Source organism: Struthio camelus, chromosome 1 (genome assembly GCF_040807025.1).
Source record: "Struthio camelus isolate bStrCam1 chromosome 1, bStrCam1.hap1, whole genome shotgun sequence".
Lineage (NCBI taxonomy): Eukaryota > Metazoa > Chordata > Aves > Struthioniformes > Struthionidae > Struthio > Struthio camelus.
This window is the reverse complement of record NC_090942.1, coordinates 53,465,158-53,492,231: the sequence shown is the minus strand read 5'-3', so window position 1 is coordinate 53,492,231 and position 27,074 is coordinate 53,465,158. Positions and strand designations below refer to the sequence as shown.

Sequence of the window (27,074 nt, the reverse complement as noted above, 5' to 3'; positions counted from 1 at the left end):
CTGTAGCATGTTTGGAAAAGATGATGTAGGAACTTACTTGGTTTCACAGTAATATTACTGATTAGTATACCTAATTTGATAAATTAATGCATATAAATAAGTATACATATACATTAATCTTTTTTCTCTCAAGTTTAAAATTTCAAGCTCTAGCAAAATTAAAGATCTGCAAATTTGTCCCAAACAAACGTGGATTTTTATGGCCATGTTTCTAATGTGAAGGCTGATTATCATGGCAGCATTTGTTAGATAGGATTAAAACAAAAGAGTATGATCCTGGTAACTATTAAATGGACTGAATCAATTATGTAAGACTTAATTGAAGAAACGTGGAAGTGATGTATTTTGGAAGTACAGATCACATGAGAGAATGTAACAAGGGCTCTTAGAGTATATTACTGAATAGCAGTACTGGGGGAGTGATCAGGGCAGGAGGAGTGTGCTCAACTGGACGTTGAGCATCAGTCAACAACGTAACGCAGAAAAGGACACTGATATATGGATTTTGTGCATACTAACAAGAGTAACATAGATAAAACATTATAGATTTCTGTTCCCTCTTGTGGTCCCCTTTATGCTTCAGCTGGGATAATGTGCATACATGCAGGATTCTTTATGTCCAGCTCAAACAAATTTAGGAGAGCGCAATAGTCTGGGTTAAAAAGTTTTGCGAAATTGTATATATGTTACGATAAATGACTTGCGAAAGAAAACAAAACTGTTCTGTCCTTTGTTGCTTTTTATTATTCATTTTTAAAGCAGAAAATGTTATGTATGTGTTAATACTGCTTTTTAGATGAGGGAGGATTGCTGGGGGAGTTTCTGCTCATTTTGTACGTTAGAAATCATGGTCATGTCTTGCCTGGAAAGCTTCTGACCAGACACCTAGTGTAATGAGCATGTTCCTTCTAGAGAGAACAAGATTGAGGTCATATGTATCTTTCTGCCAACATGTAAGTGGATGTTATAAAGGAGATAATGATGAACTATTTTCATAAATCAATGAGGACAGAACGAGAGCTAGAGCAGAGAAAATTTAGGTTAAATATTAACGAAAACATAATTCAAGAATCAGGGTGGTTAATCATTGGATCAATGATATTTGCTAAACTACAATATTTAGCATTATTAAAAGGTATGATTAGGCAATGGGGAAATTCTTGGCAATGTTAATGGTGCTTTGGGAATCATTATAGACATGAGTCAGGGCTTTTGACTTCTTGCAATGTCTGTGACCCAGAGTGAGCTGCGTGCCCGGGTCTGCTAAGTCAATTTGGTTTCATGCAGTCCAAAAATCTACTCATGTAACGCTTTCTGCAAAATGAGGACTGCTGGTGTTATGCCACTGATGTGAGGAGTGAGGACTCCTTAGCACTGTCTTTTCTTCCTTTGACTTTACTACATGGGCCGGATGGGCCTACAGTAAAGAGCAAGGAAGGCAAAGCCTGGCCCATGGAGATTAGGTTTATCCTCTTTTTGAAGGTTCCTTTGAAGAGAACTTTTTTCCGTCTCAGGAACTTCTGAAAAGGATGAAAAAAATATAGACAGAGTGAGCAGAGGTGAAGAAAACGTGCAACATTACCCTGCATTTACAGCCCTCTGCAGCCCTTCTCACAGAGAAAATTCAACTAGAAGTTAACAGCAAGAAAGACTTTCCCATGGTAATCCATCCACTGGATGGATTTGCCAGAATACTTCAGCAATAATGTATCTGCCAAAACTGTGGATATGCACATATATTCAAAAAGATATGCACATATATTCTTTTTAATTTACAAAATAACTTTAAGGAAAACAAGTTTGTGATAAGCAATTCTTTGCTGTTCTTTGTTGTTAAGAAGTTAAGCTTATCTTTTTTTAACTATAGTGCAAAATCAGGCTCCTGTGTGGAGAGCCCTTCAGTACAGTGTGCCCACTTGCTTTTGCTCTGATTTGGTTATATACAAAAAATTTGTCTTGCTTAAGCCAGACTAATGTTGGGTGTTTAATGAAGGAATCTGCATAAGATGATGTGTGTGATCTGAACAGCCTTACGATTTCAATTTATCTCAAATCATGCGGACAATAAGCTTTTATGTTGGAATTTGTCATGTTGCTTGAAGCCACAAGCGAAGAACTTGCTTGAGCAGTTGATGGATGAATATTCTTGCCACTTTATTTGTATCCTTTTGTAACCCCGCTTTTTGATGGTGTTCCTTCCTGCTCTTACCTCAAGGCATAAAAGAAAGAGGTATTTTGAGAAATGCCTTGCTGTCCCTTTGCTGCCCCCGGCGGAGTTAATCCAGCCGCCCTGCTGTGCTCATAGAGCCTGTTCTCTGCCACCCACCGAGCTTCCTCCTCGCAGATTAAGAGTCAAAGTACAGCATGATGCCAGCTCTGCCTGTGATGTCTGATTCCAGTTTGCCATGGTGGTCATTGCCTTTTTTAAGACAGCAATAGTGTTGCTGCAGTTGTGATAATATAAAGGATATAAATGAGGATCTAAGGGAGGACTAATAGCTTTTTTTAAAGCCACTAAGATAGTTGAAAAAAGGGATGAGATTTCAGGTTCAGAGCCTGACAAGTTGTGGCACAGTGCAAACTGAATGTAGGTTAGACAAAATTTAGTTTAAATTGATTATGCTAATCAATTAGTCTACTTGAAATAAAATGGTAAATAGCTGCAGTGGAGATGTGTTGGTAGCTTTTACATTTGTTGCTCCAGTGAGGACTTTTTCTATGTGGTGTTTGCTGCTCTGCAGTCCTGCTGGAAGGATGAGACTGGTGAAACTGGAGGGGTTTTGAAACCTAGGAAGGGGTGCTGGTACAACTTAATTCGACCCCCAAGATTTTCTTCCCGAATCTGTAGTAATTGCTTTACTGAATTTATGCAAAGACTCCAAACCAGGCTGGAATGGGACAACTGGGGAAATATGGCTGACGGAGGATTTTTTTATTATACTAAAGTTATAGATTGTGCTATAGTATTATTACTTACAATAATATGAGATTATTATAATATGAGATTATAATAATATGAGATTATTATAATGAGATTATAGTATGTATATGCATGTGTGTGTGTGTGTGTGTGTGCCTATATACGTATATCAGCAATAGTCAAGGAGCCAGGGGCTCCTATACTAGCACATCACAAAAGGTGACTTGCTTCATTGAGTGCACCAGATGTTGTCAAAGAAAACTGTATGGCCAAGTCTGAACAGCAACTATGCAGCAGAAAGAATCCACACTGATGACTGATAAAAGACAGAAACACTCAGTTATGAGAAAAAAAAAAAGGCTTTTCATTAAATGGCTACCCTGTCGCTGGCAGGTTCCTTCCAGTCCTCAAGGGGAAAATGATGGAAAACCTTTAGCAGACAAACTGGAAAACTAAATTTAGTAACTACTGAATACGAAAAAGTGGAGGTTGATATAACATGGTTTCTTGCTAAAACATTGGTTGTAGGGCTCCTTACAGATTTTTTTTATGCTGGGTGCCCTCTTCTTTCAGGTGGCCCAGTGTGAGAGAGACCGTGATTTCCCTGTAGTAGGTGCATTTCGTGTTGGACTTGCGCGGCTCTTAAGCGCAAGCTGCTGCCGAACAGGCAGTTTCCAGCCCTTCCTCTGTCCCCGCTCCTTGGTCAGATTTTCCTGCTACTTCACTTGTGCTCTTTGCCTGCGCTGCCCCGGCAGAAAGCTGCAGCCTTCCCGCCTCCAGGGCACCGCTGCGGGCTGGGGTCATTGCTCGCGGGTCCCTGGGGGTTCGCCTTGTCCCACTTTGCTCCTCTTCAGGTAGCAACCTCGTATAGTTTTCGGGAGACTTATAGGGTAATTTGCCGGTACTTTGGCAGTGTTTCAGGATGCTTTATGTCCTTAGCGTTATGCTAGCGTTTCATTACAGTATCGACCTTGCCAGCGATGGCTCTTGCATCAAAAGTTACAAGCGCTTTTCGCGTTTTTATCCTTACAAATCTTTTACTGCCCTTTCCTTAAAAAGGGGGATAAATGTTAACACTAGCAGTAGGGCAACGCACAATCAAGAGCGTAACTCAGGCGCGTTGAATACCCGAGGGGGTGAGAGCGAATACCGACCTCTGTAAATACTTTGGACTGGTGCGTGTGGTGGTTACTCCGGGTGCATCTGCGCAGCACAAAGCAGCCTGAGTGCAAGTCACAGTTGGCCGCTCTGCAGCAATGTCGCTCAAACTTAGGTGTTCGAGGATGGAGCCCGTGCTGTCGACGTGAATGTTTTACCGTCCAGAAAAAGAATGTTACTAAATTGAAAGTATTTTAATGCAATAACATCTCAGTCTTCAAGCCTGCCTCTGATCACTTGTAAACATTTTAGGCAACCGAATACGTTTTGAAATAATAACAACAACATTTTTTTCTGATACGTGGCCCGGGTTCCCCTGCCCGGTATTTGGCTCGTCTAGCTGCCTAGCGCAGACATGCCTTTTGCAGCAGTTGTGTGCCTACACAGTGCTGGTGATGATACAAAAATGTACAGAAGGGCCTACATTAAGTATTAGAAGGAGATATATAACACCACCTTAGGATTTTCATAATTTTTATTTATTTTATTTTATTTTCATTATTTTTATTACCATTTTTAACAGTGTATAATTGTTTGATATAGAAATATGTAATCAATTTTCAATTCTAATATATTAATGTCTGTATAATTAACTGACATTATTTTGATATTATAGACTTTACCTTTTAATGACTGTTTGTTATAACTGTGAACGAGAGTAATCTGCATTTTTATTCCAAGCAGCAAATGGTTATTTGCTTCTTTTGATATTAAGGAGACAGTGTTTGTCGCTGTAAGTTATTAGAGAACTTGAGCATGTAAAATACCTATTTATTTAGTAGATAAATGTCCCGTTTTTTTAAAAAGGCTAGAAGTCTTTTTTTTCCTGTTGTTTGGAATTAAATCCATGAGGAAATTGAATCAAGATCAGGAAAAGGATCTGTTTCGCAGCTGTTTGTTAGAATTTTCTATGGAGATTTGTGTTTTATCTCCTAGATCTCTTTCCACTAGCTATATTTCATCCTTATATACAGATTAGGGTGCTTTGCTGATAATGGCATTTTTAAAAAAGATAAATAAGTGATTTGCTCATTATCAAATGTGTTGTAGTAGCAGTAACTTTAATTATAATTTATCTGCTGTGTAAGTAATCCTGCAAAATATAATAGGATAACATATTGGCATTGCAATTGCTCTCTGGCAGTGCAATGTGACTAACATGGAAGACCTCAAGGAGACTGGCCAGAGATAATACCCCTGGTCTCCATGACCACACATTTTCCAAATCTGATTTGCACCAGGAAGTATTGCTGTCATTATTTGAACATATAGGCAGAAATGTAAGTCACTAGTGAAGGGAACAGTCAAACAAGTCTGTCATCTGGGACTGCATTTAGAAGTTTATTCCACCTTTCTAACTGTCCAGTTTTTTTTTTTTCCACATACAGCCTATGAAAATACAAGGAATATATTTTACTTTATGTACAGACCCGCTTAGTGCTTGCTGTGGTGTAGGTATATCATATTTTCAGCAATGTCACTTAGAATAGGTGAGACCAATCGTTGTTACAATAATCTTCGTGTATATGATAGAGCTTTAGGATTGCTGCTTTACATTTTTGTGAGCCTCATATATAGTAAAAGGTTGTGCATCTGTAATGTTTGTGATTACATCTGAGGGTTCTAAAACCATTAAACTGAGATATTTTTAAAAGGCCTTGGATTTAACTTCATTTTTAATTAAAAAATTTGTTTTTAAAAAGTGGCTCATCGTGCAGCCTGAGACACATCCTCAGGAGATAAAGTGAATACCATTATTGGCCAGGTCTAATTTAATTGTATTTTCCTGACTTTTATTAATGAAAAATTAAATTAATATTTTTCAGCTGAAATATTAAAGATTACCAGTTACGAGCACAAAATCACCATTATTATTTTATCTTTAATGGAACAAAAAGTATTAGCACCAGATCTATTCAGACACCCAATTCTTAAACTAATGAGAATTTTGAAAACAGTATAATGGGAAAATGACTTGTCCGGTGAAGTCAGGGCAAAAATTCCAATGACGACAGTAGTACCAGGCTCCTGAGCCTGAACCTGACTTGGGATGGCAGTGACTTTACAGCGTTGTAACACCAGTGATCTCACGGCAAGCTAATTTGCAGTAGCGCTGCTTGAATGAGAATGAGACCCCCTAATTCACAATTGCTTTTACTTTGAGAAGACTTTTAGTCTTTGGCTTCTCATTAGTTGCAGATCTGCAACTAAATTATATATTTTAGGGAAAAAAATCCAGTTCTTCATGTTCGACGTATAGAAACAGGACTTATTAAGCAACCGTCTGTCTTTGTGAAGTGCTGTCACCAAGACAACTGACATCTGTTTCCAGTTGGCTAATTAATTCAGGGGGATAATGACACATATTTCATATCATTTATAGTCCCTTACAAGTCTCTTCATATACATAAAAAATAATTGCTTCCATTGCAATTGTGCGAACCGGAGAAGCTTTGCATCTACCAGGGCTGCAACAATTCTCTGATCTCGAGCTTTGGAGCCTCTGTTTTCATGCGCCTGTACTTTGCTGGGTGGTCAGGGCTGTAAAGGCAACTCCCTGCACCGTTAAAAATGGCAAGGGTTTGTGATCATTTTGGACAGTGGTTTTAGGACTGGAAGGAATCAGTCAGCAGTTACAGTCAGCCTAAGAAAGACAATGAAGTATCCCTCTGTGAAAAACGCAACTAAAGGTTAATATAGCTTGGACTGGGTTTATCTGTGACTGGTAGTGATAAGCTACCAGGCATCACTATTGCAGCTACACGGCATAGCTTTTGCTTTCTTCTGCTGCCCATCTCATGTACCTAAATGTGTGAGGGGGAAAAGGGCCTGAGAGGTGCAGAAGGGGCCTTTTTCCACAGCTCTCGGTCACTTTGGAGCTGGGACCAGCCCCACAGGGCCTCAAGCCTTTGCAGAGGACAAGATGAACAAGACGACTTGGCAAACGACGCTTTCACATCTGCAGCATCCCACAAGCTATTTTGTGTAAAAATTGTGATTTTTTTGCATTTTTGATTAAATATACAGAACTCTATTGATCTGCAAGCTGTAGTAGCTCACAAGAGATGCTAAGGATTTAAGGAGCTAAGATTTTCTTGGAGGAACTGTCAGTCTACCATAGAACATTGGAGTTCTATGGATAAGATCTGTCAAAGTTTGCACTAAGGTGTTATCCATGTTGAGGATTTATACAGTAAATGTATTTAGATCCATTTTCAAATTTAATCTGAGGTGTTCATAGGTATTCTGGGCCCTATCGTGTTTTAGGATTAGCCCCATGGGGCTACTCTGTGGAAGTGGTGATAATCAATGTATTCTTTTTTCACCATTCGAGAACAGCCAGGAGCTTCTTCTAATGTAATCAGCAGCAAAATGGTTAATGAAATTGCATTTATCCAGTGTTTTGGGCTGTTTACCTGTAAAAGTAGGAAAATTGCACCTCGTTGGTTCCTATTTACCTGTTCTTCTTCTTAGTCCTGAATGCAAGGGTCATTTCCTAATTAAATGAAGCTTAAATTGTGGAGTGTCTGATACTGCCACCAGAGAATTACTAGTGCTATTCTGATCGCTCTCTAGTTTTCCACTTTGTAGCTAGCTCCTAACATCTGACTGCCGCTGCGTGATTGCTCAGTCCAGACTCCTTGCACTACTATGGCAGTAATTCTGCCCCACACAGTAACTTTTCAGATTATTCCAAAACAAAAGGAATTGATATCTTGAATTGTAGTAATCTTTACAATGCCTGTTAAAAAATTTGCATAATTATAAAAGTATAGTATTGGACCATATTATTCAATCAGAAGAAAAGACCAGGCAGAAGGCTGGTGCAGAAATAATGCTTAGCTTTAGATGGAATAATTTGTTCATTCCAGCATCTGCACATATGTAGTCATCAGGGAGTTACTGGGCTACATGCGTTTGTTTTTTAAAACATCTGTCAACTAAGTCAAAAATCTCAATGCAAAATGTTACATTGGTTACATTTGTGCATTTCTTACATTTCCTGGTGGAATTTCATTTTGTATACTAATCATGGGAGAATATGGAGATAAAAATAGGATTAAATCTGTGTGCATGTGTCAACTTTGGACAAATGACTTGCCCCATTCTCCTTTAATTGTATAAGCAAGTAAGTTATGCCTACTCAAGATATGAGATGCAGTTGCTTTATTTCGCCTCAGGTATCATATTGCCAGTGAAGAAAGAGGCATATCACGTACATGCTTCTTTTGTCCCAGTAATGAAATGCAGGCTGTGCAGAGCCTTAAGCTACTCTAACAGTTTCATGACATGATCTAGCTGATTACTGCAGCCACGTGGCAAAACTCGTTTCACTGTCATGTATGAAGGAGGCTACAAGCCGTTTGACCAAATGCTTTGTTGCACTTAGGTGCATTGTACTGTTGTCCCTATGGTTCAGTGTTACTGTCTTTCACTGTTACCTGGGGTAGAAAATATTCATGGGGAACTAACTCACAGGCTAAATAAGCACAAAACTAGTAGTTATTTGATATACAGCATTAAGCTATTTCTAAGATACTGCCATAGACAACTTTACCATTACATACCATTGACCTATATTTGTGATATTGGACATTTTTGATAAATACTGTCAAGGATAATCCATCACAGAACAAGTTTTCAGAGTTTCGGGAAGTTTATTAAGCTCTCTTAATTCAAATATAGAAGTGTTTCAGAAAATAATATTTTATATTTGTAAGTTGAGTAAGAAGTTTTCCAAGTAAGAAAATTACTAGGGAGTCTATTTTCAGAGGAATACAAAGTGTCTTCAGTTAACAGAGTATGTAGTCCAGGTGAGTAAATAGATCTGCCTGTTGGCTAGGGACCATGTAGGTTTCTGCAGTATGCATCTTTAAATCCCTACCACTTCAGATTTGGGGTGACCACCATTTTAGTGGAAGAACGAAATGTGGAATAAGCTTAGCAGTATTGATGGTGTTGAAGATCTGTATAGTTTCCAAACTGAGCACAGTTTTTAAATAACATAACCATGTAGACCTGTCTCCTGATCTCTTAAGTGCTAAGTCCCCCAAGACTCGTATCCTTTTCTCTCATGTTATTCAGTAGCTTTGTGTGAATACCTTTGTCTGGCTTTGATATGGCTAATAAGGCATTCAAAGCACTGAGGACCTCAAAAAGGCCCAAGAACTGTAGACTGACTTAAAAATCTCTGGGTAAATGCTCTTGATGATGGGGAAGCATTATGAAAGAAACTAGTTCACTGAAGTATCTGAGCAATGCTTAAAGCAACTGTGGTTCATTCAGGTGTTTCATAAAGCTAAATACTGAGATAAACCGTGCACCCTTCTGGTTAACATTCAATGTAAACTGAAAACATAACTAAGTGTCTCTTGCATGCCCCCGGCACTCCAGCGTGTGCTGTGCTATCTCAGCTTACCTAATACTTCTGCAGATTCATACTAATATGAGAGAGCATGAGAGGCTTGTGGGACTCTGCAGCTTGGCTCTGCCGTCGATCTGCAGGGTCCGCAGCAACCCTGAGAGCTGCCTCTTGGAGGAAGGCCTTGACCTGTTTCATGTCATAGTCCATCGCTTTATAGACACAGGCAACCAGGATATTCTAGCTGTTCAACAATATCAGATAGTGCAGAGAAATCCAGCAGAGTGAGTGGAGACAAGTGTGATGTTTAAAACGATATACAGGCTGGAAGACTTACGGGAGGATACTGCTTACTGCTATGGTTAAATGCTGCTTTACACTTTGAAGCAATTGTAGTCATTAATGCTATCAGAAAGTTATATTTTGCCACTAATGCTCAAATTTCTGACTTTTTCCTTCTGCCCTCTCTGTTGCCCTGAGAGCAGGTGTGCTTTTGTATGTAATAGAATAGGGATATAAGTGGGGAGTATCATAGTAAATTTTGTAACGCTTGCTCAGCAGTACTATTGGAATTTGGACAGAAGCAAGGTATTTGAACCAGCCCACTGATGGTAATACTTAGGTGCGAGCAAGATCGTTCATCATACCTGGTAAAAGTAGTAGACTGCCAGGGCAAAGTCTGGGGAATATGTCTATCCTGTGTTTCTTACGTGTGCGTGAGCCTACTTGATAATGCTAACTGTGCACGTAGTTCAGAGATTACCTGTGAAAGGCATGGTGAATAGATTTAAGAGAATGTTATCTTTTATTCATCGTGCATTTCCTTTTCTCCCTTCTCACCCTCTCTAACCATTAGCTGGCTGTTCCTCACTCTGTGATCCCTAATGTCAGCATCCTTCCCATCCTTGTGAATCTCTTTCATCCTTGTCACTCACATTTTGCCTGCATCTCTCCATTTTCTTCTCCAGTCTCCCCCTTCCCTTGCTCCTTTCTCTTCCCCTTTCATTTTCCTTTCCTCCTCACTCATTTTTGAGCCTGTTTTTTTGGTTTTCCATGCTTGTACCTGCTTTGTTTTTCCCTCATTCTACAGAATTCTTCCTCCGTTTGATCTCGCCTCTCGTTTCCTCTGCTCTTTGTTTGCCTTGCGCTGCTCTGTTCCGCGTCTGCTGTACCTGTGTCGCGGACTAAGTTGTTAAAAGGTTTAAAGAAAAAAAGGCTTCACTCCGCAAGGCTATTCATTTAATGAGTACAACGTGTTCTTTTTAACCGGATATTTGTGTTCCTTTCTCAGGTCTTAAAAATTAGCCTGATCGGCCACCGGAAGCGCGTTCTGGCCTCCTTGGGAGACAGACTTCACGAAGATCCTCCTCAGAAACCACCTCGCTCAATAACCCTCAGGGTGAGTCCCCGTGGAAATTTGTTTGCATTTCGTGACAAGTGAGCCGGCATTTCATAAGGATCACATGAGAAGAGCAGCCACTTAGAGGGGCATTCAACTTCTCTCACTTCAGACGCTTGCAGTGAGGATGCTTTCAGCTGCCCTGCTCGCTCGCAGCTCCCTTTGTAGTCAGTGGAGGCAAACTGACATTTTTACCGTGTGATTCATCTGACCTGTTAAACTGGGTCAGAAGTAGATGTCTGCAAGCTGCATGTCTACTGTAGTCCATGGGAATCCCAGCCCCTGTGACTGACATTGCAGAAGAAGAGTTCCCATTTTCCTTTCACGTTTTCAAAATGCTGATCACTGACTTTGCAGACACATGCTTTATGCCTTCGGTAAGGAGAGCCTCTTGAAACCGTTGAGATACAAATGCCGTCAAGATTTCTTCTTCTTACTTCTGTGTATCAAAAAGTTTCCTGTCATTTTTATTTTTCATTAATATTCCCTCCTTCAGGGCCATTGTTACAATGTCCCTGGGGTTTTTCCACACTTGCCCAGTTGTAATCTCCTCTCATTACAGCAGCTTCACTTGGTTTCTCTGTTCCGACATTTGTGCTTCCTCACTGTCTGTTATCCTTATCGTGTTGTGGCCCGATGGCCCATTCCTACGGTGTTCTCGCCAAGGGGGCTTATGTTCATCAACACTTTCTATTTAGGTATTTTAGGTCAGATCTTTTGCATTTGATTGGATTTGATTATTTACATGGAGCTGCTTTTCAGACTGGAATCTCATTTGGGACTGGATTTCCAGATATCAGAGGTCACTGTATGCTCCCAGGTTCCTCTTCCTAGTGGAAAGAGAAACAGAGAAGGAGAGAATGTGGGCTGGTTTTTATGCCCTTCTTTTTACATACACTTATGATTTCTGTGACCAGCCTGTTTTCACCCTGCTTATGCTCAAATGCCACATAATGCAAACATTTCCAAACATCTCAGATCCACAAAAGCAGTGTATTTGTAATGTCATGTTGAAAAAAGGGTCACAAGTCTAAGATGTCCTGCTCTAAGGGACATTGCGCGAATGTATGGCTATTTTTCTCGTAGTTTATATTTGGATGTATTATGTGACCTGTCTCCTGGTGCATGGCAGGTGTTAAAATGCTCCCAGGAAAGAGGAATAATTTGCCAGCTTTTGAAAGTCGTACATTTTTGCTCAATAGTTTCAGTGCCTTGGACGGGGGAATTAGTTCCTCTTCAGCAGGTGGGAAAGTTTCCACAGCCTACTGTATTGGTTAGCATTGTATATTCTCAGCTAATAGTGAGGGGAAAACTGGATGTCCTCCATCTGTAGTCAAAATGATAAAAAGTAGTCTGCTGCTCCACAGCTAGAACTCCTGATGCTGGCAACTGCTAGGTATTATTCATCACTTCATAGTGTTAGAGTCTTCACGGGGAATCCTAAAGGAAAAGTCATGAGTTTGGATTAAAGTTTTCCTTCCCATCAACTGCTGCTCTGCCGTTTTCACACAAAACAAGGACATCGTATTTGCTCTGTAGTTTGCAATATCTTTTAGTCTGAAAATTGATTTAAATAAAATAAAATCTCTGGTGCTGCTAAAAGATACGTTTATATCTAGTAGAAAAGATGGCTCCTTGTTTAAAGTTTATATCTTTAGGGTCCCAAGGTCAGCCTAAGCACGGCTAACGTTTCTTTTTTTTTTTTCTACTACTTTTATATTAGCTTTTAAGTTTTTCAAAGGAAAAAATGGTTAAATATTGAGGAAGAGTAAAAAAATGTACATATTGCTACCAAATATATTATTCCTTCAATAACTCTATACTGAAAAAAATTATGATTTCAAAGTCATATGACTTCTAACTCAAAAGTTAGAAAATATTGGAACAAAGGTTACCTGTGCAGTCTTAATTTCTTTCCTTCTTTAAAGCTAAGTGACCATAAGGTGGTACCAAATACATGATAGCAAGCTGCACAGGCATCCATACCTGATCTGCAAATTTGTTATGGAAATGAGCAAGTGGATACAGAATGAAGAAGAGGAATGAAGGAAGAATGAGAGAAAGTTTCATGTTTAAAGGAATAGCTGTAGCTATGAAAATACAGATTTATACCTGCTTTTGCCACAAAGCCATTTTGGACAATGTTTGGCAAGTTATTTAAGTAAACGCCTCACAAAGAGTCACTAATTGTATGTTACAAGCATTCTGCGTATTTGGCTGGAGTCTGGAGTCCGATTTATACAAGTGCTGAGCACACAGAACTGCAAGTTAGATCAGTAGAAGCTGAATTTTCAATATAAGTACTTGGAAAAACAAGCAATAGGTACTGTAACCGGGCATCCATAGTGACTGATATTTTTTAACCTTTCTCTATGTGTCTTCATTCCTGTACACTAAAGTGCTGATTATTAAAACCCCAGAATTCCCAGGATGTTCTGAAAATGACTTGATTAAAGTTTGTAAAGCACTTAAGTCTAAACACGAGGATCACCAAAACAGTGATGTTAATCATTCTATCTTCAGAGCAGGATTTGAAGAGTTTAGGGAAAAGGCTTGGGGCCACAAAATGAGGTGAGAGTAAAATACTGACTACATGATAACTAACGATAACACAGTGCTAAATAGATGACAATATGCTGCACAGTTGAGGATCCATCTGTGCTGCGAAGGACTTCTTTGAGAAAATAGCATGCAATCATACAATTAAATACTGTGCCATAATGCAGAGGCACCGTAATTCTTGTACTTCCTGACTTTGTAAGTCTTGCCCGTATAGCCCATATAATAATCTTTCAATGCAGCTTTTTGAATGAATTTCCGCTTTTATTCAGTTTGAAAAAAACATGAAAAACTTGATAAAAGCTGGAATCTTTATATCCATCGCACAGTCATCTGTCACCTAGATACACTGTAGCTGGCTGTATTGGTACTAACGGGGCTGAATCAGGACGAGTGTAAGAGAGAAGTCCCGTTACGAACCCGGCTAGAAGGGCAGGTAGGAATCATTGGAAAAGAAGTCGTTTGGCTCCCCTCTACTCAGATTATTGTCAGTGTGGAGGTGTGTTAGGCGCATGGAAGAACTGGGGATGCATTTTAGAGATTATGTCTCACCAAACCTTCTGAATGTGCGCCGACTACAGCTTTTCAGAAGCTTTTAACTGGGCCAAATGTAGGTGGATTTTCATGAAGGAGGGAGAAAGACTATTCCTAAGAGGAAAGCACTCCTTACTTTGCTCTGGGGAATGTCAAGTACTTGTCTCAAATCATAGGAAAGTGAGAGAACTGAAAAACAAAAAATTCTCTGTGGTTTAAAATGTGATAAACAACATATTTATCCCTGATTTTAGTCAACCAACATGGAAAATACCAATCCATTATTGTGATTGCAAAGGATAATGTCATGAACAAATGAACAGTTTAACATCAGATATTATTATCACTTGAATACATACAGAGACTTGCAACTTTTCTTTCCGTTTGGAAGAGATTACAGCTCTCTCATTTCTTACACTGTCTCTTGTTTCTCAGTAGCAGGGAGTAAAGTACCTTGATGCTTTTCAGAATTAAGTTTGGTCCAATGAAGTCGTGCATAAAATACCAGCTTTAATTCTTTCTTTAAATAAAAAGGCAGGACCCTCCATGCGCCCCAGAGCAGATCTTCGCTTCCTCTCATTGGTGTGAAAATACCTTGAGGTCCCTGGCTGCTATTCAACATTAAAATACAGCATTATAGCAATAGATTATTTAGACAAGCTCTGCACAGTGCAAACCCACTGTGTGGGTATGTTCTCTGCTCCAAAGAATTTACAATCAGAGAAATCTCTAGTGGTAGCAAAGTTGAACCCAGTAACCTGGATGGTGGGAGAGGAATGTATATAGCCACCCAGTTGCTATGACAGTGTTTTACAGTCCACGCAGGGTGGCAGGTAGGTGTGCAGCCTGTCTGGGCAGTACACAGGATACTGTAGCTTTGCTCCTGCAGCTTATAAGCTCCAGGGTAGTGGTGAACACTGTACTTGAGCACTGGTATTCGTACCTTGTGTGTGGGCACAGATGATGTGATATGCATCAGAAGAGGTATCTCCAAACATACAGTGACTGTCTATCACTAATGTGGTAGCAGATCCTAGTAAAATGGATCCTAACACATCAGGAGGATGTGTTTAGTTGCTTGGATAAACTTCACATATCAATTTGCTGTGGTATTTGCACGCTGGTTTATCCAAGGTCACAGTTCAGCATTGATTACAGGAAAAGCCTGGTTAAATATTCATACTTGGATGCTTTCATGCATTCTAGGAATTATTATTTGGTATGTTTCTGATATCCAGTAATTCAAGTTAAAAGTATGTTCTGCCAGACCTATAAAAATTGCGAAGTGTCTATATTTTGTAAATGTTCATACATTTCTTCTTTCCCACAAGAGATGTTGCTGGAGTTCAAATCACTTTCAAATCACTTTCACTGCTCAAAGCTGCTGCTCAGAAGTGGTGAGAATGTACTGCATCTTATAAATAGCATAGTCCTCAATCATGACTTTATTTGGGCATTGACAAGAAGTAGCTCACTGTTGTATCTCTCCAGTAGTCCGATGAAGGGGAGTACATTAGACAGTGAAGTTCTGGGGAATTAATTTGCCACTAGTTCATATGAATAGTAAATTATTTTTCCTTCCATGTAGGCTCTGCACATTAGATAGAACATTTTTGGGGAAAGAGCTAGGTTTCTGACTGTCACCTCTCTCTCCACATGCACAGGCAAAAGAGAAGTATCTCCTTGAACCTGCTTTCCCCCTGTTCACATACAAATGATGTAGAGAGGCTACAAGGAGAAAAAAAGGAGTGATTGCTTGCTACGTGCAGTTGTGAAAAGCAACTTGCAGTCATATCTGTAAAGTTCATTCACAGTAACCTCTGCTTCAGGAGCTGTTGCTTAATTTTTTTAGTATGAATAATTCAAACACACTTTTAAATGTGTAGCTTGGAATCAGCAGTGTGCTATTCTTATTATGCTCTATTTTTCTCCTTACTATCTAGGAACCCAGTGGTAACCACACTCCTCCTCAGTTGTCTCCATCACTTAGCCAAAGCACTTTCACTACTGGTGGCTCCCTGGACGTTCCCCACATTATCATGCAGGGCGATGCAAGGAGAAGGAGAAATGAAAACTATTTTGATGACATTCCTCGGTCAAAGCTGGAGAGGCAGATGGCACAGGTAAGGTCAAAAGCTATCATTAAAAGGCTATGCGTTGCTGCAATCGGTTACAGAATTAATTCTAACTGTTTTTGTGGGTTATATATTAAGGCTGAACTGTAAACTATGAAGAGTAACAGTTTTTCCAAGCTGTGTGTTCCAGTTCTGTATGTGCCAAATGCAGTAAGTCGGTGTGCAGAGATGCTCATGAGAGGCAGCGTTTTGTGGGGGGATTTGGTGCCTCAAGGCTGAGATGAAGGTGGCCCCTGCACCCCAAGGCATTCAGATGCCCACCGGCACTGCCTCTGCCTCTCGTTTCTGTAGGAAGGTGCAGATTCCCTGATTTCTGATCAACGGAGGTAAAAGCAAGCTGGCATAAGTTCGCTGCCAGAACCTCGAAGGACTAGTGGGGGGGGGGATTGCTGCATTGATTAGTGGAGGGGGTCAGCATTCTGCTAAGCTTTGTCATCTAGGATATAGCTGAGTGTTTTAAAAAAAAAAAAGCTTTAACTGTGCAACAACTCATTGGAACATCACAACAGTACTAAATGTTAACTGAACATTAAATCAAACTGTTCACAAAAGAAAGCCTGAAGTATCCTCTGTCTCTAAATTTCTTCACCTAACTGTAATGTAGGTACTGATCATTTTAAATCAAGCATACATTGACCAGAATGAGGTCTTTTAGCCCTCTAGAAGACAGCAAAGTTAAGCTTTGACAGCCCATCAGCAAAAACGCCTCGGGATGAACTCAGCTGTTTTTCAGTGGCACATATGATAAAAGACAGCCAGGTCGCAAAGCATGTGGTGCTTTGCAGTGCATGTCGGAAATACAGCTTTGATTTGCCATCAAAAACAGATGGGAAGCCGGTGCAGTTCAGGGAGCAGCTCCCTCCGACACGGAGCAGGTTGCTGCATCCTGCCCTGCATGAGGCTTCCCAGCGGTTGTCAGGCAGAGCCCAAAACAGAGCCTGCTTCCAAAACGCAGCCTCAACATGGAAGCAGCTATGCAAATAACAGTATTATGGTTAACATAATCAACAGAAGCCTGCAATCCCCGAGCTAATTGCATGAACAAAGAGAAGTAATTAAATAAACAAGCAAAACAAGGTGCTGCTGCTACCTGGGAACACAGGGACAAATTGAATCCCGTTTGTTTGTTCGGGGAGCATTTCTACAGCAGCGAAATTGGATTTGTTTAGGTGGGGCTGTTTCCTTGCCTTTTTAGATCTTCGAATTTTCTGCTGCATGATGTTATTGCACAGAATTAAGGGGAAAGTTGCCTAGTGAATGAGCTTGTTTTCAAACCGAAGTAGACTGGGCTTTTGTGGCAAGAAGAAGTTGAACTGAAGTCCATTGAGGAAAAGCTCAGTTCGTACTGTGAAAGTACTTCTTTGAAGGTCATGAACCTTCAGAGTCTTGAGTATGAAATAGCCAGTTATTCACGGCTGAGCAGACTGGTTTATCTACTTAGTTTATTTTATCACTTGGTTCACAAATCCCTGTTCTCACTTCTTTTAGTCCCTAGTGATGAAAAAAGATAAAATAAATGTACTAGCAATTCCTCCTTTCTCCTTTTTGCTTTTTTCTCTTCCCATCTGAAGCCCTGATCTTCCCAAGAGGTATGACCCGCTCCCATATATGGCACCTGGAGATTTTCTTCAGGTTGCTGAAATTGCTTTTCCAGAAAGACTGTGATAAGTTGTAAATCCAAAGAAAGAAGCAAGCAGTTAGTACTTCTACCACTTCAAACCACTTTAAAACCAATTAAGCACTATTGGGTTTGGGGTTTTTTTGTTTGTTTGTTTTTTGTGGGAGTCCATACCCCCTGAAGAATTTTCTTCAATGCCTTCTTTCTAACTTTCTCCATGAAATATAGCAGTCATCCTTCAGGACTCCAAAGGGGAAAATGGATTCAGATGAAATCCATAAAACAGTGCTTTGTGTTAGTCCCTGAACTCCAATCTGTTTGAAGTCTTTCTCAGCTCTGCCCCCAAATTCTGCATCGTGACGTATGTAAAATTCCCTTTGACTTTAATGGTAAAGTCAATGACTCCCTCTGGTGATCGTTCTCACTAAATTGGACTCACCCCATTAAGAGGCTAATCAGCAATTTCTTCAACCATTCTGGCCCAAAAATAGATTTTTAAATTTATTTTTCACAGTATGTGAAATTCCGCTTTTACTAAAATGAACCATATTTCCTTCAGTCTTTCCACCAAAAGTCCCTTTGAAATTAAAGGTATAATAATTATTTCTGAAAAATAAAGGAGATCATTTTGATCCTAAACGTGAGCCTTCTGCTCCATTTTTTAACTAGTAATGTCCGCCGCGGAGTTTGCATGTTCCTTTGGCTTATGCCAGATCAACAGCTTCTCAGGCTGCTACCAGTCCTGCTTTCCAACTAGAATGCTTCTTGCAAACACTGTAATCTAGAGCAATGATTGGAATTGCTTTGAGTATATTTTTTGTTTTAACCGTTTCTTTGCTAGGTTGTTTGCATGCTGCTGTATGAACCTGCATGTTTAACTGTATTTACAGGCCTCCATTGTAGACAGATGTACGCAATGACGGAATCTTTCATGCTGTGATCTTGAAAGGGTTTTAAGTTTATTCTTCACAATGAGATTAATGGGTATTTTGGGGGGCTTTGAAGAGAGAGGCTGACACAGGAATTACAGCTTATTCATTTCATTGCTTTCCTGAACTTGATTTCATTTCGGAAATGTTCGGATAATGCTGTTTTTAGCCTCGATTTCAAATTTAAAATCTGAAGAGGATATTTTGAGGAAGCAATGAGATTGAATGTTTCCATCTTTAGTTTCCACTGAACTTTTACGTGGAAATCATCAAGCATGTTGATCTTTGCATCAGATATCAACCAGTTTGTTAAAATGATACCATGCAAGCACATCAGTTTAAATCTGTTTTCCTTATGTCAGCTAAAATGAGTTTAAGCAATTCTCTAAATCATAATCGAATGTACTTGTAAGTAATAAAACACTACTTTGCTTCCTTGAGGAAACACTGAGTTAAGTTTATTTGATGTGGATTGTTTTGTCCCAACGCCAGCATGCACCTTCATTCCCAGCTCTGTAGTAGATGGTTTTGGAATCTAAGAGGTAAAACACTAAGATAAACAATGAGTCTAACCAATTTAGGTTCCCCATTGGAATAGATCTGGTCATCCAGCTCTCCAGTTCACAGCCAGCCTGTTAATTTTGAAAGTCTTTGACTTCTGGTTGCATAAAGCACAACTGCCAAAAAAGGTAATACAGAAGATTATGAGATCTTTTAACAACAGCAACAACAACAAAACCAGAAAGGATTGAGTAGTCTGTGTCATCTTTGACTGTGGATGTTGAATCTTGCGCCTGCAAGTTACAGATTAATATGATCAAATGAATGTAGTTTAAAATAGCTGAGGTGATTGCTCTTAAGGTTGCCTAAACCTTTAAATTAGAACTGAAATCATATAGGCAAAGCCTAGGGAGTTTGGAATTTGTTTGGAACCAAAATCAATAGACAGAGTCCTGCTAAAGTCAGTGGGCTCTTAATTCCCCTCTGAAACCACAGGAAAAATACAGTATTTGGGGGAAGAGCTTTGGAGGTTAAAAGGGAGCACTCTTAAGTTCATTAAAATATGCTGATCAAAATGCCAGCTCTTTAGGAGTCATAATTCTCCAGGCAGCAAGAAAACTTTAGTTACCAGGTACAGGCATATCCAAGATTGTAAGTCCCTGAGGTTGTTGCTATTTATTGCTACAGCCAGTGAAATACTATGCTTTCGGTCCCTGTGGTTGGCAAGGTCTCTCCCCGTGGTGTTCGGAGGGCGAAGCCCCCCCCCGTCCCGTGAGCAGACACATCATGGGGCCGAAGGCATCATCCTCACTCTTGGATAGGTGTGCACGCAGGGAGCTGAGGACTGGGCAGTTCATTGCAGGAGCAGAGCGAGCTCCCAAAAGAGGGTCAGGTGCCTCCGTGATGCTGGTACACACGCTTGCCCTGGGGCTGAGCGTACGGGGAAAGCTCTGTAATTTCGGAGGTGGTGGACAAGCACCACCTTGTGAGTTTAGGGATCTCCAGTGGGTGTCTGCCCTTGGAGGGAAAAGCAGATAATGAGTCACAGTCGGCTTTCTGGTAGGATAAACCTAATCTTGGTCCGTGCAGCGGGCACCCCAGTGGGGTGTGATGGGAGGAAGAGAATCATTTAAGATTTCAGGCAATTGGAAAAATAATTTGCAAAACCCTGGCAGGAGAAATTCTTTCCCAGAGATGCTGAACTCAAATCAAACTTAATTTTGAAGGCTTCTCTAGACTCTTTGTCCCTGTTTTGTGAGGGGTTTTTGTTTCCCTAAAGTAAGATGATTAAAATATATGGTCATTGTAACGACTGGATAGCGCGTTTCAAGTCAAGTTACCCCAATTATTAGGACAGTCATTTACATGGAGATGTTATCAGTATCTGAGATGTGTCTACAATAAAGGAAAAATGTAATAAAAGCAACTGACAGAATTAGAATAGACAGGTTTATATGAAAACTTTTTAGAAATAATTTTTTCCACTTTCTGGAATAATATCTTCCACTCACTAATATCTTCCAAATGCTTAATAGACATTAATGCATTTGTATTTCCAGTGGACCTGCAAGGCTATATAGTTTAAAATTGTATTTTTCATTTTACAGTTAGGAAAGTTGAGGAACAAAAATGTTGCAAGTTGGCTAAGAGGACACTGAAAGTTTGTAGCAAACCAAAAATAGAACTCATATCTTATAGGACCTATTTTTAGGTTTTTAAGTTTTAACCATAGTATGGTATTTTTTATTTGCTTGTTTCTTGTTCATTTTTTTGTCTTCTTCTCTGCTTTGGAGGGATTTAAAGATCGTGGTGAAAGAAGAAAAATATGTCCAGGAAAAAATTGATGTCTAAGATGAGCTTATGTAAGAAGCAATGAAGAATATTTTATTTTATGAATGGTTGAGAATGCAGGTGAAATAACAGAATTCTTTATTACTGTAGTGGATTTAAGAAATAGTAAATACAAAAATGTGGTTATCTAGGTTATTTCATTCTGTTCTTGTTTTTAAGGTTTTCTTACTTCTATTTTTCAAGATGCAAAAATAGCATACAGTTTGAGGATGAAAACTATGTAAAATCCAAGGTTTATTTTTTTAAGGTGCATTTGATTTTTAAGTGTGGAAAGATGACTGAACGGTGAAGACCTTTAATTTAACATCAAAAGAAAAATGGTTAACTGTATCTATTTTTATTGCATGGCATAGATGTTACTGACAGTTGTCTTTTTAGTTCAGATAGATATTAACATCGTAGGTTTTTATCTTGAACCCTGAATTAATTTCAACAAATTTTCATCTGTAAAACTCTGCGAATTGTGTATTTAATGTGGCTAAGTAAACTGACAAAGACATTATGAAAAATCTAAGTAATTTCTACCTGAATAAAACGATACATTTTTTTCAAAAGTGTTACAGAAGCTAGCATTTTAGAAATAAAGACGTGGGCTGTGGATCGTACCTACATGCTGCTTCAGCATATGGAATTAAGGAAGTCGTTTCTATATTTGGTACTAATGATCCAAATTATTGCCATAAATACTACACCAAGATGGGGACAGATGTTCCTTCAAGATGAGGGCAGATGTTCTTTACTAATTTGTTGTTTTTCACATTCAGATGTGTGAGCTAGGAACTCTACATTAGAAGGATTATATGGAAAATGGAGAAGCTGAGGTAGCTTCTACTGCTGAAGAAGCTCTATTCTAATAGAAATCTGAGTATTTCAGAGTCAAAGCAGAATTTGGTATCTAAAGTTTACATTTTTTAGGTCCTGGAAAAGAACTTGTACTGAGAGTTTGTGGTGCTCTTCCGAAAGAGTCCACTTACCTTATTGGCTAAAATGTAGCTACCTGTGCCTAATATCCAGGACCTAAGTCTCATATTTAATCTTTATTGGCTGTATTTGTCCAGAAGTTTGTATCCTGCATGCAAGAGGCTGGGAAGCATTTGTAGCTCACACCCCCAGCAGAAGGGGAGGCATCAAGCAGAAGAAGCTTGGCTGCTCAACACACATCACTTGACTACAGCCCCAGCTGTAAAGCTGCACTGCAGGAAACTGGGATATTGCCTCAGACCACACAAGGCAGTAGTAGCCTAGGCATACTGGTAGGAAGAACCCAAACCAGTCCCCGCCTAGCAGCAACCCAGATCCGTGGTGAGTGGATAGAAATGAACTGAAAACTGACTGGTTATCAAAGATCATCTCCATCACAGCAGTCTAATGAAGGAGGGCTTCCGTTGGTTAAGAGAGAAAAATAGCTGTATTATTAGACTTTTTTCATCAGAGAAAAACTGCAAAGTATGGCCCTCTGTGGAACAGGCACCAGGCAGTGGTGCCTGGGACTTGAAGCACTGGACTGCGATGCAAGAGAGAGGGTTTCACTCTCGGCTCTGCCAGCGGCTCAACGGGGCAGCTTCGATGACTGGATGTGACCCTGGGCAAGTTGTCTCCCTTCCCAGTGTCTGGGTATGGACAGTGGGGGTGTGGCCCGCACCTTTTCATAAAAGCTCATTGAGAGCTGCTGACAGGGTGCCTTAAGCCGGGGCAAGGTACCACTGCTCGTACTGGTGATGACTGGAAGAACGTCATTTCAAGATAGCTCATGCTTTTCTGGAAATTATCATGCAAAGAATTTTCAGAAAGAGCAAAAGAAATATACTAATGCAAAAGATGATATAGTAGTCTTGTTCTAATAAGACCTGATATTTCTAATTTCTGCTTCTATAAAAAAATGCTAATTTCAAATTTCAGTCTCCATCTCTGAAGGTCTTGTTTTTAAAGGAGGATCTGCAGTTATTCCTGTCTGTAAGACTCCCCAGAGTTTTGGGAACATTCGGGAAAGCAACATCTATTGAGACTGCACAACTGCTCTCCCACGGTCCTGATACATTTGGAGCAACAATTATAAAAAGGACCAGACAGCCCCATTCATCCAATTTCATTTGTTTCTTCTGGCAGTTGCACCTTTAAAGATTATTCACCATGCCAAGAATGATTTTCTGGGATTTGATCCAAAATTCTTCTAATTTCTGGAGATAAACTGAATTATAGTTAGTGAGATACTGCTAGATAATTTGCATCAGAGAGTGGGGTCTGCTGCTGGTTTTTTCTCTCACTTCTGCGCCTCATTGGAGCTGATGTGCCAGGAGACGGGAACAGTTTCCCAAGACTCAGCCCTGTGGTGAGTGACAGTGGTAGAAAAGGAGGGGGCATAAGCACAGAGGTTATGGTCAGTAACTCTTCTTCTTGCATGCCCCAGCTCTGTAGCAGAGAAGTGCAAGAGTGAGCAAGCCTTGCAGGCGATAGGTGGCGAAGGCAGCGCCAGAATGGCCCCTGCCTAAAAGTGATCGGGATTCATCAGCTCCTTTACAGTGTGACCAGACCATCCAGGGCTGATCATTACCTAACCATGGCCTTGCCTTGATTTTTTTCTAGACTTGTGTCTACTGGTCTACTGTTGTCATTCTCTCCTGGATTCCCATCCTCCATCCTCCATGAAGCGGCCTCAAGGCCTCCATCCTCCATAAAGTCCAGTGTCCAGTGGACACTGCCTCATATGGCCCACTCACTAGTGGCTGTGTATGGCACAAAAATTCCTTCCCATGTCTTATGATATGCTACTTTTATTAAATGCATCGTTTTTATTTAAGAAAAGGGGATTCAGTAAAAGGCCGCCAAGGTGATCGGGGGCTGGAGTGCTTGCCCTCTGAGGAGAGGCTGAGGGAACAGGGCTGGATGGAGATGAGGCAGCTTCAGCTACGTAAATTGAAACAAGAGAGGCTCTGACTGGATGCAAAGAGAAACTTTTTCCCCATGAGGAGAGTCAAGCAGTGGAGCAGGCTGCCCAAAGAGGCTGGGCAGTCTCCATCCTTGGAGGTTTTGAGTCCCAGCTGGATAAAGCTCAGAGCAACTTGGTCTGATCTCACAGCTGACTCTGCTTTGAGCAGGAATTTGGACTAAAGACCTCCTGAGGTCTCTTCCAACTGGAATTATCCTGTGATTTATTTTTTTGCAAGACCTGGGGACTCCATATTTAATTTGTAGTATACTGACATTTCCAGATCTTTTTGTGTCCTCTCCCCCACATTAAATCACTTTTGTAGTCTATATGCTATTTTCTTTGTGTAATTAATCTTACTTTCTCAAGCAATACTCTTGTCTTACCGAATTTCATCTCACTGATGTGAGATTTGCAGTTCATCAAATCTATTTTCAATTCTTACTCAGTTCTGGAAAGTTCTTGAATTCTGGCTCATCCTCAGAGTGAGCTCTCACGCAAGCCACTGTATAGAACGGATCCTTGCAGATTCCCTTGACATATTCCAGTCCAGTAGTGTTTAAATACTGATAATTATTCTTTAAATGTATATTTAAACTTCTTATGCAACCACGGCATTTTTATTCAAGCTAGTTTGCTTATGATAACGTCATGTGATGCCCTATTAGAAGTCTCGCAATCAGTGTCTGAGTCCTACCGTTCTTCCCCTTGCTGCGGCTTATCTAGTAGGCCAGCTTTCCAGCAAAGGAAGGAAATTTGATTTGAAATGATTCATACTGGACAGCCTTATTATAAACATCTTGGATTTTTCTTGGCCTATAGACGCTCTGCAGGGTAACTCATTGCAGGGAAGATCATTCTATTTTCTCCTTGTTAGTCTCAATTTTGTATATGTATGTGTAAATACAGCTATATATGAAAATAAATAGAGACATACACAGATATATGCACATATTCCTATACATTTATTTCATGAAACCAGGAGCAATGTCAGACGATCTCATAGGCCACAAGGACCAGTGCACAGTGAGTCTGAATTAAAAAAAAAAAAACAAAACAATTTTAGTAACTTTCTGGCCCATGCAGTTAGGTTAGCTATAATTTTTAGAATCTTCCTTTTCTCCCATCTTAAATATTCCCTCGGCTCTTCTTTGGTACTTTCAGTTATCTTCCACGAATTTTCATAAATAATGGTTGCTAGTTTAGATTATTTTTTGACATTTTCTTATGCACCATAGGGGGAAATTCATTGAGCTCTACTCAGTACATCCAGATTACATTACACCTGCTTGTTCTTTCTGCATCTTCTGTTCAGATGTTCTTTTCTGTTGCTTTCATTCTTTCTTTTCCTTAAAAAGTGTATTACCATGATCAATCTTATTGGTTTGTGATCACTTTCAGTACAGTTACTTTCTGTATTCAGATTATCAACAAGTTCTTTCCTATCTGTAAGGATTAAGTCCACAGTAAGTTCTCCTCAGGTAATTTTGTTCACCTTTTGAAACACTAAGTTGTCTCCAACACAGCCCACAGCCGTAAAGATCTGTAGATGTCTTATCCTATGGCTTTTTCAGTAAATATGTGAGTAATTAAAAAGAGTTGAAGCAGACGGGAATGGGCAAACACTTTATCATATGATTGGCTACTACCTTTACAACAGATGTCTGAAATAATTATGCTCTATTGTCTTCTATCACAAAGGAAATTAACAGGGACAATATGAAATATTATTTCTTATATGAACGCGTTTTCATGAAATCAAGGAGGTCAAGTTAAATAAACAGGAGGAGTAAAAATTTCCTTAAACAACCCTTTTAAAAAAGACAACTATAAAGTGGTGAGGAGGCTCTGTCAGAACTGTGATTGCTGGGAAAGGAAGGGAAATGGTGAGTGGAGGGTGGTTAATGGAGCCTTACCGCCCTCCCTTTATCACTGTTAATCAGCCACGCGTACCATGGGCCGCACGTGGTAGGAGCTGTGCAGACCATTCGGGTCCTCCCTTCCTTGGCCCCTCCTGTCCGTCAGACTTATGTCCTCCAGGGAATGTTCTGGGGAGTGTTTTATGCAGGGGATATCGATAGCTATTGAATGTGTATATGATATCTCAAAAATGTGCGTATACAGGCTTGTTGAAATGTTATTCGTAGCCTTTATCTTTTGGGGAAGAACAAGAGCAGTGCATGTTTAATACTAATCAGACAGTAGCTAATGCTATCTTTTTGCCTTATGCTTTATCATATTCTGCAGGAAAACCTTTGTTAAACTCTTTTTTTCACAGAACCATCCGTGTCAGTGGTATTAAGTGCCCAAGTGTATTTCTGTTTGTTATGGTGTAAGTGCATGCACGGATTTAATTCTTTTCCTTCTTTTTGAAGCCATATGTTTTGGGAGCTGAAAATTAGGAGTGTTTGAAGTCTAATCCCAACTCTCCCTACCCCTGCCTGTTTTCTGGCCTCAGATACTCACTTAACCTTTTTCCATTTCTTGGCTCCTTCCTCTTCAGCACAGGGACATGCAACTTTAGGTATTTCTCAGGGGGGTTTCATAATTCATTAAAAAAATTTCAGCACTTTGAAGACATAAAATATATATACAGCGTATGCTAAATATTTTTATAGTGGTGCAAGGAAAAGGTTGGTTTCTGAATTTAAATTCATTACCTGCTCTAAAATTAATGCTGCTTCCGTACTGCATTTCAGTTTCTTAGTCATTCAAACATTAATGAGCGCAAAACTGAGTTGTGCACTACTGTACATCTGAATGGGCATTCATACAATCACATGAAATTCTCTCTCAGTCTTGGCTGGTCCTCTTCACTAAATTGAGTCGCCTATATTTAAAAATAATTTAGCATAATCCCAGATCCTCCAAACCCTTAATTCTGAGTACAGGTCTGAGTAGTGGGAGCAGTTCACTTGAACAGTCCTTGGCGCAGAGGCCTGGACCCAGACTTTGCTTCTCGCACGTGAATGCTTCAAACATCTGATTTTATGCGCTCTTCTTTCTCCAAAGAATTAAAAAGAAGAAGGGCTTCACCTCATTTTTAAAAAGACTTGAGTGCAGCCTTTATTCTGCTGCTTTAGCCTGTGAAAGAGGAAGGTGAAAGATGACGGTTTGAATTCCCTCAGTCAGAGAAGGGCATCAAAATCAGAGCTTGGAGTAAGTGCGCTAACCCATATGCT

The 27,074-nt window shown here is 39.9% G+C and overlaps 1 protein-coding gene across 9 annotated transcripts in view; it reads left to right on the top strand.

Annotated features, from left to right (window-relative positions):
* ANKS1B (ankyrin repeat and sterile alpha motif domain containing 1B) overlaps positions 1 to 27,074 on the top strand; it is a 442,229-nt gene that overhangs the window by 375,817 nt on the left and 39,338 nt on the right. For all 9 annotated transcript variants that reach the window (XM_068938515.1, XM_068938509.1, XM_068938473.1 and 6 more), the window contains 2 exons: positions 10,732 to 10,839; positions 15,876 to 16,055. In XM_068938515.1, coding sequence (XP_068794616.1) covers positions 10,732 to 10,839; positions 15,876 to 16,055 — 288 coding nt within the window. The remainder of the gene's footprint in view (positions 1 to 10,731; positions 10,840 to 15,875; positions 16,056 to 27,074) is intronic.